The following is a 14966-nucleotide window of genomic DNA, read 5'->3' as shown; positions in this document are numbered from 1 at the left end:
AAATGACAACAAAATCACGATATGGCCTTCTTATGTGGGACATAAAAATGGAGATATGTCCCTTCTTAAACGGGACGGAGGGAGTACTAAAGTATACTATAATAAAATAAAACAAGTTAAATTTATAAAAAAAAAAATTATAATTAACTTTAAATAATAATATTGTATCTTCAAGTGATCTTTTTACTTCTTGCTAATATACTTTAATTTCTTGAGCAATAATTGAGTGTATGTTATTTAAAATAAAAAAGTTTAAATAATTTCTATCAATTTTTAAAATTATATTTTAAATTTATAATAAATGTTTCTTATTCTGAATTGATATTATAATTTTAGATCTAATAATACAATATTTTTGATAGACTTATTCATCATGTTAGGTGTATGACGCGGGTTGAATCCGAATTAGTTAGGGCGAACCTTTGAAAATCGGATAGGCTAACAAAAAAACGAGTAGTACTTTACTTGAGGAGGGGGATGGAAGGGGGTTACAATAAATGAAATGAGTAATAAATAAGAAAAGAATTGGACCACATTTTTACATGTCAATTTCATTTAATCCCATGGCTTTTAATATGAACAAAGGATTACTTTACCCCCTGAACTTGGCGCAAAATATCAAAAACGTCAAAATTAGCAAAATGGGGTCACTTTTACCCTGAACTTGTCAAATTTGGTACAAAAACCCCCCTCCCCACTCTCACTTAAGAGAGTGAGATACACTCTCCGGTTTTCAAAGTGGTTTTCGGTTTATTAAGGTGGTTTTTGATATAAAAAGGTTTAAAATGATCCTAATTCTTTTTAAACCATTTTAAATTAATACCTAATAATTAAAAAAAAACAATTTACTCCCACTAATCAAGAACTTAAAATAACAAATTAATCCTTTAAATTATACATATATAACAAATTAACCCCTAACTTTTTATAATTTAATTAAAAAAAATTAAAGAACAGACCCACGGGTCTGTTCTTGACGACCCGTGGATCTGTTCATCACTTCCATTAAGGAAGTGAAGGATTTCTTCACTTCCTTAATGGAAGTGAAGAAGAGACCCATCTGGGTCTCTTCATCACTTCCTAATGGAAGTGGAATTCACTTCCATTAGGAAGTGATAAAGAGACCCATCTGGGTCTTGACGAAGAGACCCAGATGGGTCTCTTCCTCTTCACTTCCATTAGGAAGTGAAGAAAATTAAATTTTCTTCACTTCCTAATGGAAGTTATGAACAGACCCATCTGGGTCTGTTCATCTTTTTCGTTGAAGAAGATGAATAGACCCAGATGGGTCTGTTCATATCCGCTCCTCGAGGAGCAAATCTGCTCCTGGAGGAGCAAATTTTTGAGGAGATGTTGCTCCTCTGAGAAGAGGAGCAGCAGCTCCTGTTTTCCGGCGAGGAGGCTCGCCGGAATAAAAAAAATTAAAAAAAGAAGTTGAAAAAAGTTAAAAAAGGCCCTTAGATTAATTAGAATTTAATTGATATTAATTAGTGTCTAAATGTGATTAATTAGAGTGAATTAGGTTTAATTAGTAACCCACTCTCCAATTAAGTGCCACGTCAGCATAAGGGGTGTTTTTGTACCGGTTTTGACAAGTTCAGGGTAAAAGTGATCCGGTTTTCTCAATTTGGACGTTTTTGATACTTTGTGCCAAGATGAGGGGGTAAAGTGATCCTTTGTTCCTTTTAATATTGCAAATGTAACCTTAGAATTCCAGATGTCATGAAACCCTACTTGGACTAAAAGGGTTCATGTTTTTGTTATCCTGAAATGTCCAAATTTAGTAAAACATTATTCTTTTTAAGTTATAACAAATAGTCTAAAACAGAGTATTCTTATATATATTTTAATAGATTGCAATATAAAATATATCATTAGTAATTCTAAATAAATGATATTAATTTTTTTTTAAAGTTATTGTTTATTAAAAGAACAAAGGGTCAACGCACCCCCTGAACTTGCGACACGGGGTCATCTAGCCCAATTTATACTTTTTTGAGCAACTAACCCCAAAACTCTTCATTTTTGGGTCAAATAACCCAATAATTTATATTTTTATTTTAAAAAACAGATTTAGGATAATTATATCGCAACAATTAGGGAAGTATTTAATTATTTTTTTACATCTCTCACTTTCGATTTGTATTTTAAGCGTTTTAAAAATACAATTATGGGTTACTTGACCCGAAAATGAAGAGTTTTGGGGTTAGTTGCTCAAAAAAGTATAAATTGGGTTAGATGACCTTGTGACACAAGTTTAGGGGGTGCGTTGACCCTTTGTTCTTTATTAAAATTAATAAGAGTTTTAGATTAGAAAAATTGAAAATGAACAATTTTATTTAAAAGGATATGAAAATGAAAAAGTTGACCACGCTGGCTATAAAGGCATTGGAGTTGGATTAGAGATTTTAGCACGCTGACACGTATTCCTACACTGTAATCTATACTGAATCCATTTCCGACGTGGTCCTCACTCTATCCTAAACCATTCAATTCCACTTTGCTCCATTTACTTCTATTTTTTTATTAAAAAATATTTAACCTACTATTTTCAATGTCCTTCTTATGAGACGTAGTTAAAAATTAAAATTTATAAAATTTAAAACCCTCTATATTAATAACAAATATATTTTCAATTTTTTTTAATTGTCACATTAAACAAATGTGTTTTTTCATCAATAGTTATCTTTTTAAAAATTTAAGATAACATAACTAGTAGTATCTTCTAAATTTATCCCTAAATGACTTTATGACTTATTAGGATTAATTAAATATTTACTCTTATAATTTAAAACAAAAACCTCACTTTCTTAATATGTGCAATTTTAGTTAAATGGACAACTAAAAAAATAAAAAAAATTATTTTTTGTTATCATATCAGGTGGATTAATAAAAGTTGGTTAAAAAAAATTATACAACATTACTATTTTTCAACTACAAAAATACACAATAATATTAGATTGTATTTACCACTTTTTACATCATTTTTCATAATTTCTCCTTCTATATTAATAACAAACATATTTACAAAAATGCATACAATATATTAAAAAATTAGCTTATTTTATGTGAAAATTTTATATAACTGCACTCTCTTTTATCTCTCTTTTTTCTCAAAATTCTCTCTTCTTTTCTTTTTTTAGGCCAAATAATCAAAAAAGACCAAATTTTTTATGGAAGTTTCATAAAATTACAAACCTTTCAATTTTATCCAATTTGTCCTGAAACGCATGAATTCGTTTCAATAATGTCCTTACGCTCATATGGCGTTTACATGGCGTTGATGTGGTACGCCACATATCAGCACCACATAAGTAAAATTGTGAAGTTGGACATAATTGAAACGAAATCATGCGTTTCAGGACAAATTGGATAAAATTGAAAGGTTTGAATTTTTGTGAAACTTTCATGAAAGTTTTGGCCTTTCTTAATCATTTGGGCTTTTTTATGTTTGTCTCTTCCAGTTGTTTTTCCGTTCGCTTTTCTATTCACGTTCGTCTACTTCTGACGTTCCCTTCTGTTCACGTTTTTCTGTTTGTTTCTTCTGTTCGCACTATAAATTTATCGACATCGTTTTTAGATTGTTTGTAATTTTTTAGATTTTTTGTGATGATTTCAACATTTTGTAAATAAATTATTGTAGATCTATAATTTGTTTCTTTATAAAATTCTTATATTATTCATATAATTTTGTCTTTCTCATATTCACATATTTGTTTATTTATTTTAATGCTACTGATTTTATAAAGAACGAATTGATTTACAGTGTATTTGCAATGTTTTTATAATATATTTACGTTATAGTGTATTTTTGGTGTATTTATAGTGTATTTAAGGTAGTTTTCGGTGTATCTATGTTTTTTGTGTATTTCTGTCGTTTTCCTATTATATCTATGGTGCATTTGCAGTGTTTATGGTGTATTTGTAATGTTTATGGTGTATTTATGGTATTGTCATGGTATACACTATAAAAATACCATAGTTACATTAAAACATAATAGATACATTATAATACAACATAATCACACTAAAATAAAACAATAAAAAAACACTAAAAAATCTATAAACAAAAAAAAAAAATATAAAAAGTGAAAATTATAGTTGTGAAATTAGAAAAAGAAGAAGGTATTTTTTATAAAAAAATGTTAAAAATAAGAAAAAAAATGCAATATGAAATTGTAAATAAAATAGGAAATAGTATAGTGTAGAAAATTTCATCTATTTATTAAACATAAATATAGTACTGTTTTTATTAATATGTACTTAACTGATTATATAATTGATTACATAAATGTATTTTTTTATTAATTATTTAAAACTAATATAGATGTTTGTAAAATAATATTTCTTTCCAAGAAGTAAAAAACTCCCTCTAAAAAAAAGAAACAAAAAACTCAGTAAAATATCAAAAGTGATAAACCTCCCTCCATTTTTTTATTATCCATATAAACAAACATTTATTTATTTAAAAAATTGATAATTTAATAATTATTTTTTAAATTTAGTTTTCTAAAAGAAAATTTCTTAATTTAATATGATTATATTAGTCTTTCACTTATAACTTAAAAAATATGTTTTTAATATATATTTTTTCCGTTTCATTTTATTTCTTATTTTTTTATATTCACTCACATATATTTATATTACATTGAATGTAATAAATAATATTTTATATTTTATATTTTTATTTTGACAATGTAATATATTCCCTCCGTCCCGTTTAAGAAGGGACATATCTCAATTTTTTTTGTCCCACATAAGAAGGCCAAATCATGGTTTTTGTGCCATTTTACAAGGAATTCTCTTTTATACCCTCATTTTCTCTTTCTTTAATTAAAGCTAATACTCTACACACAAACTACAAGACAATAATTAATAGGGGTAAAATAAGAAAAACCAAGTGTAATTATTATTTTCTTAATCTATGTGTAAAAGGGATATGTCCCTTCTTAAGTGGGACGGAGGGAGTAGTTGAACAAATTATTAATTATACACATCAATCTAACCAGCAAACTCATTAACATTAAAATAAAAAAATTATTAATAATAGAAACTAAGTAAATAAAATGAGAACGAGGGAATAAAATTTTAACCAGAAACAATTTTTTCTTTTAAAGAAAGAGTACAATGAAAAATCCCAGAGAAATCATGTTCAAAAAACAAATCCCATGAGAATAATAAATTACCAGAAACTAATATTTGTTTCCATGCAAAGTAAAAGTCAAAGAGAAGAACTAAATCGCGTGAGAAGTACGCGCAAAAGCAACCAAAAATGGTGAAGAAATTCAGTACAGATAGAATATAAGTTGTTAATGGGAATCAATCACCGTCCAATCCTCTAAACACTGCGCTGTACTAATATCATTTAACACTAATCAAACTATTTTAACTGTTTTATTTCACTTCTCTCTCTACAAACTATAATCTTTGCATTTTATTTTAGTTTTTTAAAATCTTTCTCAAAGTTGTTAGCTTTAATCCGTTTTGGTACCTGGGCTCTCTTTAAATTTAAGTTTGGAGCTAATAAAACACAAAAAAGATACAATCTTTGACCAGGAAAATAAAGTTTTTGGTTGAATATAAAATGACTGTGGAGCAAGGTGTTGGAGAAGATAAAGACCAGTTTCCAATTGGTATGCGGGTTTTGGCTGTTGATGATGACCCGACTTGTCTCTTGTTGCTTGAGACTGTTCTTCGTAGATGCCAGTATCATGGTTAGTTCTTGTCTGAACTCAATCTTGTAATCGTTGACTTGTTTTTGAGTTGAGATTTTGATGTTGGTTGAATTGGATTAGATTGGATATTTTTGTATTAGATTTTCATTTGGTGGTTTAGTTCTTAATTTGATTTTGTTTTATGTAAGTGAAATCTAATGGTAATTTGATTGGTATCTCTTGTTATGTAAATTTTCTCATTTTTGTTCTTTGAAATGTATGTTTTTTCTGTTTCAGAATTCTGATTGATGGGCCCTTAATAATGTCTTTAACTTTTAAAAGATTTTATTCTTCATTATTGTGATTGAATGTATAATTGAACTTTTGAAGATTTACTATCTCTCTCTAGCTTTCTATGATTTCAGTTTTCTTGTTTTGTAATTATTAATTCTGCTGGATCTGCTGAGCTGATTTGATCATTTTTACTATCTGCAAGCAAATTTTGTTAGATTCGTTCCTCTCATCTTAAATTTCGATATCTCATGATTTATTTGGCATGTTAGATCAATGGATTCTGTTTTCTTAGTTATTTGTGTGACATTGATTTAAATGGCTCATGCTTGGGGATTTTTGACAAGCTATTTAATCTGGATTTCTCAGTTACCACGACGAACCAGGCAATATCAGCACTGAAGATGTTGAGAGAAAACAAGAACAGGTTTGACTTGGTTATCAGTGATGTTCATATGCCGGATATGGACGGTTTTAAATTGCTGGAGCTCGTGGGGCTTGAGATGGACCTACCTGTCATAAGTAAGCAAAACCTACATATGGTCTTTCTTGAATTTGGTGATTGAAAATGTTCTACAGATTCTACAAATGTTTGAAAGTTTTTAGTTGTGTCATTTTCGACTTCATAATATTTTTTAACAAGTTCAGTGTTTCTGTTTTTATTATGAGTAAGCTATTGCTTCTGTTTAGCTCTATGATTTGTGCGAACATAACTTTCCGTGCTTATTTTAAGTTGTATGACCATTTTTGCTGCATGTAACTGTTACATCGGGTTCTTATTTTGATCATGTGGTTGGAATGTTTGTAGTGCTGTCAGCAAATAGTGATCCAAAGCTTGTGATGAAGGGAATTACTCATGGAGCTTGTGATTATTTGTTGAAGCCTGTTCGGATGGAGGAGTTGAGAAACATCTGGCAACATGTGATTAGGAGAAAAAAAACTGATAACAAAGATCGGAGTAACTTTGATGACCAAGAAAAGTTTTCTCGTGGAAGTGGTGAAACTACAGCTGACCAGAAACTTAATAAAAAAAGGAAGGATCAGAATGAAGATGACGACGAGGATCGTGATGAGAATGAAAATGAAAATGAAGATCCTATAGCACAAAAGAAACCTCGAGTTGTTTGGTCAGTGGAGCTGCATCGCAAGTTTGTTGGAGCAGTTAATCAGTTGGGCATTGACAGTAAGCCTTCAACTCATATTAGAAATCAAGTGTTTGAGATATTAGAATTTTCTTTCTCAGCGCATTATACGCAACTTAGTGTTTGCTCGCATGAAGTCAAACGTTTTTTTGCCTTTCCTTATTTCTTTTCGAATATCTAATAAACATTACATACTTAATTTCGATTAATGTTTAGCTCTCAATAATAATTTGTGTGCTTGGTTCTATTCGTTGATGAAGCCTTCATATTGATATCAGCGTAAATATTTATTTTTTTATTGTGTTTGATGCAGAAGCTGTGCCCAAAAAGATTCTTGATTTGATGAATGTTGAAAAGCTTACACGAGAAAATGTCGCGAGCCATCTCCAGGCATTGACATACCTCTTCTGTCTAAATTAAAAATAGAAGTAATACTATTTTATGCTGGTACCTAACTGCATTATTATGTTGCTGCAGAAATATAGGCTTTACCTTAAAAGGATCAGCACTGTGGCAAATCAGCAAGCCAATATGGTGGCAGCTTTAGGCAGTTCAGATTCGTCCTTTTTACAAATGGGTTCTGGGCTTGGATTCCACAATATAGCTGGAACAGGGCAGTATCACAATGCAGCTTTCCGATCTCTTCCACCAAGTGGAATTCTCGGTAGGCTGAACTCCCCTGCTAGTCTCGGTATGCGCGGTCTTCCATCTCCTGGAGTGATTCAATTGGGTCAGTCACAAAGCACAGGTCATTTAACTAATAGTCAGAGCCACTTCCAGTCAGTTCTACTCCCTCGAAATGATGCAAATATACTTCAAGGGATGCCGACATCATTAGAACTTGATCAAATACAATCTAACAAGGATATTACCTACCTCAGAGAATTGCCTACTGATATTAATGATGCAAGTGCATTTTCTGTTTCTAATGGCTTCCCGGATACGAAAATAATGGTCGGAAGCTCGAACAGTCATTTTCTTGGCATTTCAAACAAACCCTTGATGTTAGAAGGGAATACTCCAGGGGCTTCTCTTACTGTACCCCGATTAGATTCAGGATTTGCTTCTCATTTTCCAGATCCCGATAGATGTAATGACAACTGGTCAAATGCTGTACAATCAAACAGGGTGCAATCAAATTGCTTTAGACAATCCACTCTACATTCTAGTAACATCAGAGATAGATTGTCAACAATGGGTTTGCATACCGGGAATAATGCTCCTGACGCCTCTTCTGTTTCTACTCTGCCGATTCATCTGCAGGAGTCTAAGCTAGATTCACATAACCAAATGACTTCAGTTGGAAATAATGCGGGGCAAATAATTAATAATACCACACATGGGTGGGATGACCAAAGGCAAGATGCCAGTTACCACTCAAATGCTGTATGTAGCTCAATAAACTCGGCACTTCCTATTCATCGTACTGGGAATCCAATGGACCAGAGTTTAGAAGCAAATAACACAATTTTTCATAGATCCATGAGCTTCAACTCACCAAGGCAATCAAATTTTATTGATACGTCGTTGACGAAGCATAATGATGTTGAAAATTTGTCCATGGGGACAATGAGGTCAAATGAAGGCTACTTCTTGGCCCAACAGAAACCACAAGGCAGTTATCTTTCTAATAACTTTGGCTCCTTGGAAGATTTGGCGAGTGTGATGGTGAAACAGGTAAATCACTAAATCCATACTGTGCATTTCTTTATATTCTCGGTTCAGCCTCCGCTTTAGATGCTTGTGGCATAGTGTTTCCGTGCTTTAAGCTCCAGATAAATGGTCAAAAATTATGTGTCATTAAATGTGATTGTCCTTTCATTTTCTATAAGGATTTCGGATCATAGTTAGAAATTAGGAGTGAATGTATGTTAGTCATAATTACTACGTTATTGCACTTAAAGTGCTTCTTTCCAGATTGCTCTTGTGACGATATTGGATGATCAGTAATGATTCCTTCAAATCTCACATAATGTAATTTACTTTTTTCTTTTTACAGTTCTTTCTGTTTCATATATTTTTCCGACTTTTGACAAGCTGTTTGCAACAACAGCCTGCATGGACTTTTCAGCCACAGGCAGTATAATATTATTGTTCGAGTTCTTTGTCTTAATCCTGTTCTTTTAGAACCGCACCATTTTGAGGGAGCAAGAGAGAGTTGAATAGCTTGTAGGCCTTGTATTTTTAGTTAAGAAAAATGAGGATTTGTTAACGTTTCTGAGATGATAAGCGAAAATCTAATTCTAGATCGAACAATCCTGTAACATCCAAACCAGATCGAGTTGATTGGCTTAGAGTTAGACACTTCTGCAACACTTTCTGCATTGCATTTGCTTCTGCCCAATTCTAGCTGGTGTTATGATTTGCTTATGTACTACCTTTTTATTCTGAGGAATATTGCAAAAAGCTCTATGTCGTACGGAAATGGAAAACCTTGAAATGGTAAATGGAAAAATGGTAAATTTTACAATAATAGGATAAATAAAGATACGGAGTTTTAGAAGCTTCTCCAGAAACAAAAATGAAACGTCGAAATATAGAACTCTGTAAGTTTCCTTGTAACACAGGCCACGAGTTTTCACCTCACCACGACCCCTCTGCACTTGATTTATACATTCAATTCTGCTATACTTTGTTGCCCCTAGTGATGTATGAGACTTCTGGAATTGACATCCACTCACTACAAGTTTCTTATATATGTCTGATTTCTGCTTTTTTGTATATATCAATGACATGGTTTTCATTCAATGCTCAAATAATAGCAGCACAAACTTCAAAAGTTGGAAATGTCAGACACAAACTTTTATTAAGCTCTTCAGCTTTGTTTAAGACATCTGCTAACTCGAATTTTGCAACGCAGGAGCAAGATAAGGCGACGTTCGCAGAAGGAGAATTTGGCTGTAATTCTTATTCTCTTAGGACATGCATGTAGAGAAGATTGATCTGCAACATGTTTTTCCAGCCCATGTAATTGATACTATATTTTCTTTTCTTCTCTAGACAACTTAACTGTATGTTCTTAGAAATTGTTTCTATTTTTAGCAGAGCAAACTCCTCTTACTTAATTTGACCAATTAGTACAATTCTGTTATAGAATTTTCCAGAAACATCTTTATTTTGTAGAAAGTTCTTATTTTTTTTATTTATTTTGTACCCACCAAAGTAAATCTTGCATTTGGCTTGTTCTTGCATTTCTCTTTTTGTTTGTTGGTAAAGTGCATATTTGAATCCTGCATTTGTCCTGTTTTTGGCATTGAATTCTTACACTTTTATTTGTCAACATTTGGTCCCTATATGTAAAATTCTAAAGATATCAAGTCTGTTTATCACGAAAATGAAGTGTATCTACTTCACCCGCTAATAAGTTTTCAATTTTGTTTTTTTAACTTTTAACTTTATTAAAAATTTACTCCTTGCATTTCTATTTTTGTTGAAATTAAGCTCATAAATTGCTTTTTTCAGTCTCAATTAATATTATTAATATTTTTCTGTAATAGAGGGCTTAATGTCAACAAAATTAAAAGAGCAAGAAGGCAATGTTGACAAGTAAAAATGGAGTGATCCAATATCAAAAACAGGACAATTGCAGGGATCCATAAATGCTTTATACCTTGTTTGTTAGTACATTGACATGAAGAAGTAATGTGAGAAAGCATCAAGAGCTTGTGGAGGCAAACCAATTCTGACATCAATGCCTCTGAAATCAATTGGATTCTGCATAAAATACGCGACCTGCGGAACTGGAGAGACAAGAGGAGACGCGTAAACTGCATTTCCAGGTAGCAACTCAACCTTGTGAAACGGCATTCTGGTCCAGTCTGAAACCATCGTGAGCTCCTCGAGAGGAGGCAGAACCGTAGATTCCGATCCATCAAGTGCCTCCATATATGCATTCACATAGTCATTATTAACACAGTTCTTAGCTTGTTTTATCTTCTCTATTATGGTTTCATTGCTTTCTCGTTCCAGTTCTCCGGCAGTTAACGTTACCGATACAAGAACGAAAGCGTTGCCGGCGAAACCTTTAGGAAGTGATGGCTGAATCTTGTTCCTTATGTCCATGGAAAATTGCAGGCACACCATTTTTTCTTTGTCCACTCCTAATGCCTTGGTCCTGGCCTGATAAGAGCATATATTATCATTGTTATATCATTTAAAATTAGGGAAATGGAAGCAAACTAGTGGCTATAATCAAAATTGGGAGATTTTATTATAAAAAAACAATTAAAAAAATTATGATGGAAGAGAAAAGAAAATTAAGAGATTATTAGTATAAATTATTCTACTATAGGCCTAGAAGTGAGAAGATCGACTTAAATTTGAAGTATTATAGAGGTTGAATTATCTTTAGAACTTCTAAAAAAGTTCAAGTAGCAAAATCAATATTAATTTCAGAAAGAGTAGCAAAATCAATATTAATTTTAGAAAGTAACTTACATAACCAAAGAACGGTTATGATTTTCAGCAGTTATATTTTGATAATTCATTTTTCATTAGATAATTAGTACATTTTGGGTTTTTTTTCGGGTTTTTTTAATGAATAATTCAGGTTAAAAATTGCTTTTGTGGCAATGAAAATTTGTATAGTTATTTAATATGTCTGTCGCCACGTACATAATTTTTTAGCTTAAATTACTATAGTAATTTCATGTAAAAATAAAAGTTTAGTTATTGAATATAGGCTTAATCAATCAATACTATCTTACCTATTTAATTTTTCGTTTAATGCCTAAACTTTCAAAATCGTTAACTTTAGTTCATTTGCAATTTTTACTTTCAATTGTAACCAATTTTTCAAATTGAAGCGAAAAAAATGTTCAAATATGTTTTCATATTACTTTATACTATTTCAGTTTATATTTTTATCATAAAAAAGTTCAAACATGAAGCAATATGAAGAATCTATTTGAATCTTTTTTCACTCCAATTTAAACAAATAACTATAATATAAACGAAAATAATCAGAAAATGAGAATATTTTTTAACAATTAAACTAAAATATAACAAATAAAAAGATGATAACCCGTCGCGTTAAAAAATTTATAATTCAGTAACCGCATAAAACTTTTTTTTGATCTGATCATGAGGTGTCCTGAACGGGTTCCAACTATGAAACAGCACCTTTAAGCCTTCCACATTCAGACTAATCCCCACTCGAGCCGGGTAGGTCCCTTGCGGGAGGCAAAGCTCTGGCCCCAAGTTTTAAACGGCTGCATACATGAGTACGGTTCGAACCCGCGACCTCACTTAAGCTAGAAGAGCGTCTTACCAACTCATCTACGCCTTGGGGTTGTAACCGCATAAAACTTTAACCCTCAACAAAATTTAAAATTCGGTTACCTTCCAAAGATGAGCCGCAACTGCCTCAAAGGAAGAACACGAGAAGCCATCTTTTTTCTCACCCAATATTTTCATCTTCAGCTTCTTAATCATTGCATCACTGAGATGAAAAGTCTTCAAAACATACGGGTTTCGGTCTCCGAAAAGCCGTTGATCTGCACCGAGATTCCGGTCAGAACCTAGAGCTTGTTGTATCAGCTGATACAGATGATCAATAGCTGTAGCTCTCATCTTGGTCATTCGGGCAAGAGAATTATTAGCCACTGATAGTAACGGTCCTCTGTCATGAACTGGTTTAGTGAGCTGTAGCTGATCATGGCTAGCTTTTTGTTTGGTGATTTCAGAATTAGAAGCCCATGCACTGAGAAAATCAAAGGTGGCTGGTCCGTCAAATAAGGAGTGGCTCGCGCCTACACCCACTGAATAGCCTCCACAGCCAAATTTTGTCACCTGTTAAAAGTTTAAAAAGAAAATCAAGTTCTTAAACCTGGTCCATGATATTGTTTTGAATTGTTCAATTTGAATTCCGGTGATTTATTGCTTAAATGGTGGAAAGATGTGAGAGCATTTTCAATAGTGTTTTTTATTTTATTTTATTTTTATAAATAATAATATAAAAATTGAATTTTCATTTCTAATTTATTTATTTATTCAATTTTTATATTAAAAATTAACAATATTATATGTTAGAATAAAAATAGCTAACTTTTGAAATTTTATTTTTTAAGAAATAAGTTTAATGGCGAAAAAAATCAAACATTTACGACCTTTTGCAATCTAAATCAAACCTTTTAATTTTTGTAATAATAGCGAAATTGCATATATTTTTTTAACAATAATAGTTATACTTGATTTTTTTGTTGCAAGTTTGACCACTAATTTAGTTATTATTGCAACAAAAAAAATACAATTTGGCTGTTATTATAAAAATTAAAAAGTTTGGCTTAAATTGCAACAAGTAGTAAAGATTTGGCTATTTTCACAATTATGCCTAAAAAAATAAAGTAAAAAGTGAAAATGGTTTTCTATCTATGGAGAGCTTTTTTGAATCTCTACTCTAAATTTTACGAACAAAAAACTCATTGGACTTGTTTTTTTTTTATTGTCAAACTCTCTAAATTAAGGAGTTTGATAATTTTAAAGGGTTTGAAATTGGAGATGCTCTGACTATTTTCAATTATATCAGGTCATTTAAAATTCATTATCCGTTTAAAAAAAATTCTGATTGATAACTTTTTTTTTTATCCACAAGCGTTTCTTTTTTTAATTATCAAAAAAACAGCATCCATATTATGAACAAAAAATATATAGTTACTTGTCTTTGCTAGAAAAATAAATATTTGAATACTTAGATGAAAAGATTAATAAGAATAAATATATTTTTCTATCACAATTTTAATCTGTTTTTCAAATATATAGTATTTAAAAATCTTACCATATACATCGTCATCTGTAAGACATTTGTTAAATATATCCACAATTAATTTTGATGTGATGAGACGTTACACATCCATCTATATAAAACTAATACACGCCACATCAACTTCAAACCGACTATGTATATATTTGCTAAAAGTCAAAAAAAAAATAATGATACATATAGCAAGATTTCAAAAACATAATATATTCGGCAAATTGACGTGCTAAAATTATAGATAGATAAATATATTTTACATAATAACAAGTATAATTTAATCAAACCCTAAATGTTTTAGCGTTATATAAGGTTATAGATAAAAAAAAAATTAAACGTTTAAAAACATTTTTGAAAGTACATAATGAAATACGAAATCGTAAGATTCAACAAGTTTGGGTGGTATATATATATATCAAAAACCCTAGTAAAGACTGAACCGTCAAACTAATTACATTCTAAACCGTAATTTATAAGAATTTAAGCAAGAAAATTCGATAAAATTAATTACCTGAGCAACCACTAGAGGCATGTCGGACAAATTTGGATTAAAAACAGGTTTATACACAAGTTTTTCAAACAACTCATTATACTGAGACAAGTCTCCAAGCTCTGAAAGTTTCACTTGAGTCACTGCTTCAACTAGAACTGCACCTTCATTGTTGCACCAGAGGTTCAGCTTCCCATCATTCGGATTCAACTTCAATCTACCAGCTGCTGGGTACCAAAACGACAACGTTTCTTCCAAGCCAGATTGCAAACTACTGAAAACTGAGTTGTTGGTATTAGCATGATGATCAGATGGTGATTTGTAAAATAAGACTAAGTACATGAGATTAGGGCACTGTCTGTCCAAATTTGATAGGTTGAGAATTTTGGGAGGGTGAAGGGTTTTTGGATATACTGAAACCCTATTTCTTATAGTAACTGTAAGTTCCGTACGAGTTTCTGGTTGAGAAGCCATGAAAAAAATGTAGAGCTGTGTTCAAATACAGAAGAAGAGGAGGGTTTTGGATATATTATATAGAGAGAAGGAAGTGAGCTGATATAGTTTCCCAGGAGCCAACTAGGGGGTCGGCAAATGGTCGGTTCGGTTAGGAATTGACCGATTTAACCAAACTATTT

General features: G+C 31.4%; 2 protein-coding genes across 2 annotated transcripts; one reads left to right on the top strand and one right to left on the bottom strand.

Annotated features, from left to right (window-relative positions):
* Positions 1 to 5227: 5227 nt before the first annotated feature.
* LOC126667961 (two-component response regulator ARR12) lies at positions 5228 to 10229 on the top strand. Its single transcript, XM_050361115.2, has 6 exons — positions 5228 to 5714; positions 6315 to 6467; positions 6754 to 7128; positions 7401 to 7477; positions 7565 to 8764; positions 9948 to 10229. Exons 1-6 carry the CDS (start codon positions 5585 to 5587, stop codon positions 10017 to 10019), a joined length of 2007 nt encoding a protein of 668 aa, XP_050217072.1. The 5' UTR covers positions 5228 to 5584; the 3' UTR covers positions 10020 to 10229.
* A 397-nt stretch (positions 10230 to 10626) lies between these two features.
* On the bottom strand, positions 10627 to 14847 carry LOC126667962 (brassinosteroid-related acyltransferase 1). Its single transcript, XM_050361116.2, has 3 exons — positions 14353 to 14847; positions 12428 to 12877; positions 10627 to 11206 (listed from the first exon to the last, which is right to left on the bottom strand). The coding sequence occupies exons 1-3, from the start codon at positions 14803 to 14805 to the stop codon at positions 10706 to 10708; spliced, it is 1404 nt and encodes a 467-aa protein (XP_050217073.1). The 5' UTR covers positions 14806 to 14847; the 3' UTR covers positions 10627 to 10705.
* Positions 14848 to 14966: the final 119 nt, after the last annotated feature.

The sequence above is a fragment of the Mercurialis annua genome, linkage group LG2 (assembly GCF_937616625.2).
Source record: "Mercurialis annua linkage group LG2, ddMerAnnu1.2, whole genome shotgun sequence".
Lineage (NCBI taxonomy): Eukaryota > Viridiplantae > Streptophyta > Magnoliopsida > Malpighiales > Euphorbiaceae > Mercurialis > Mercurialis annua.
The sequence above is the reverse complement of the archived record's forward strand: the minus strand, read 5'-3'. Positions and strand labels throughout refer to the sequence as shown.

Coding starts and splice junctions, on each gene's coding strand:
- LOC126667962 (XM_050361116.2), bottom strand. CDS start 14,805: ATGGCTTCTCAACCAGAAACTCGTACGGAACTTACAGTTACTATAAGA. Junction 12,878..14,352: donor TGCCTCTAGTGGTTGCTCAG/GTAATTAATTTT, acceptor AACTTTTAACAG/GTGACAAAATTTGGCTGTGG. Junction 11,207..12,427: donor TTGCGGCTCATCTTTGGAAG/GTAACCGAATTT, acceptor TGCTCTTATCAG/GCCAGGACCAAGGCATTAGG.
- LOC126667961 (XM_050361115.2), top strand. CDS start 5,585: ATGACTGTGGAGCAAGGTGTTGGAGAAGATAAAGACCAGTTTCCAATT. Junction 5,715..6,314: donor TCGTAGATGCCAGTATCATG/GTTAGTTCTTGT, acceptor TGGATTTCTCAG/TTACCACGACGAACCAGGCA. Junction 8,765..9,947: donor CGAGTGTGATGGTGAAACAG/GTAAATCACTAA, acceptor TTTGCAACGCAG/GAGCAAGATAAGGCGACGTT.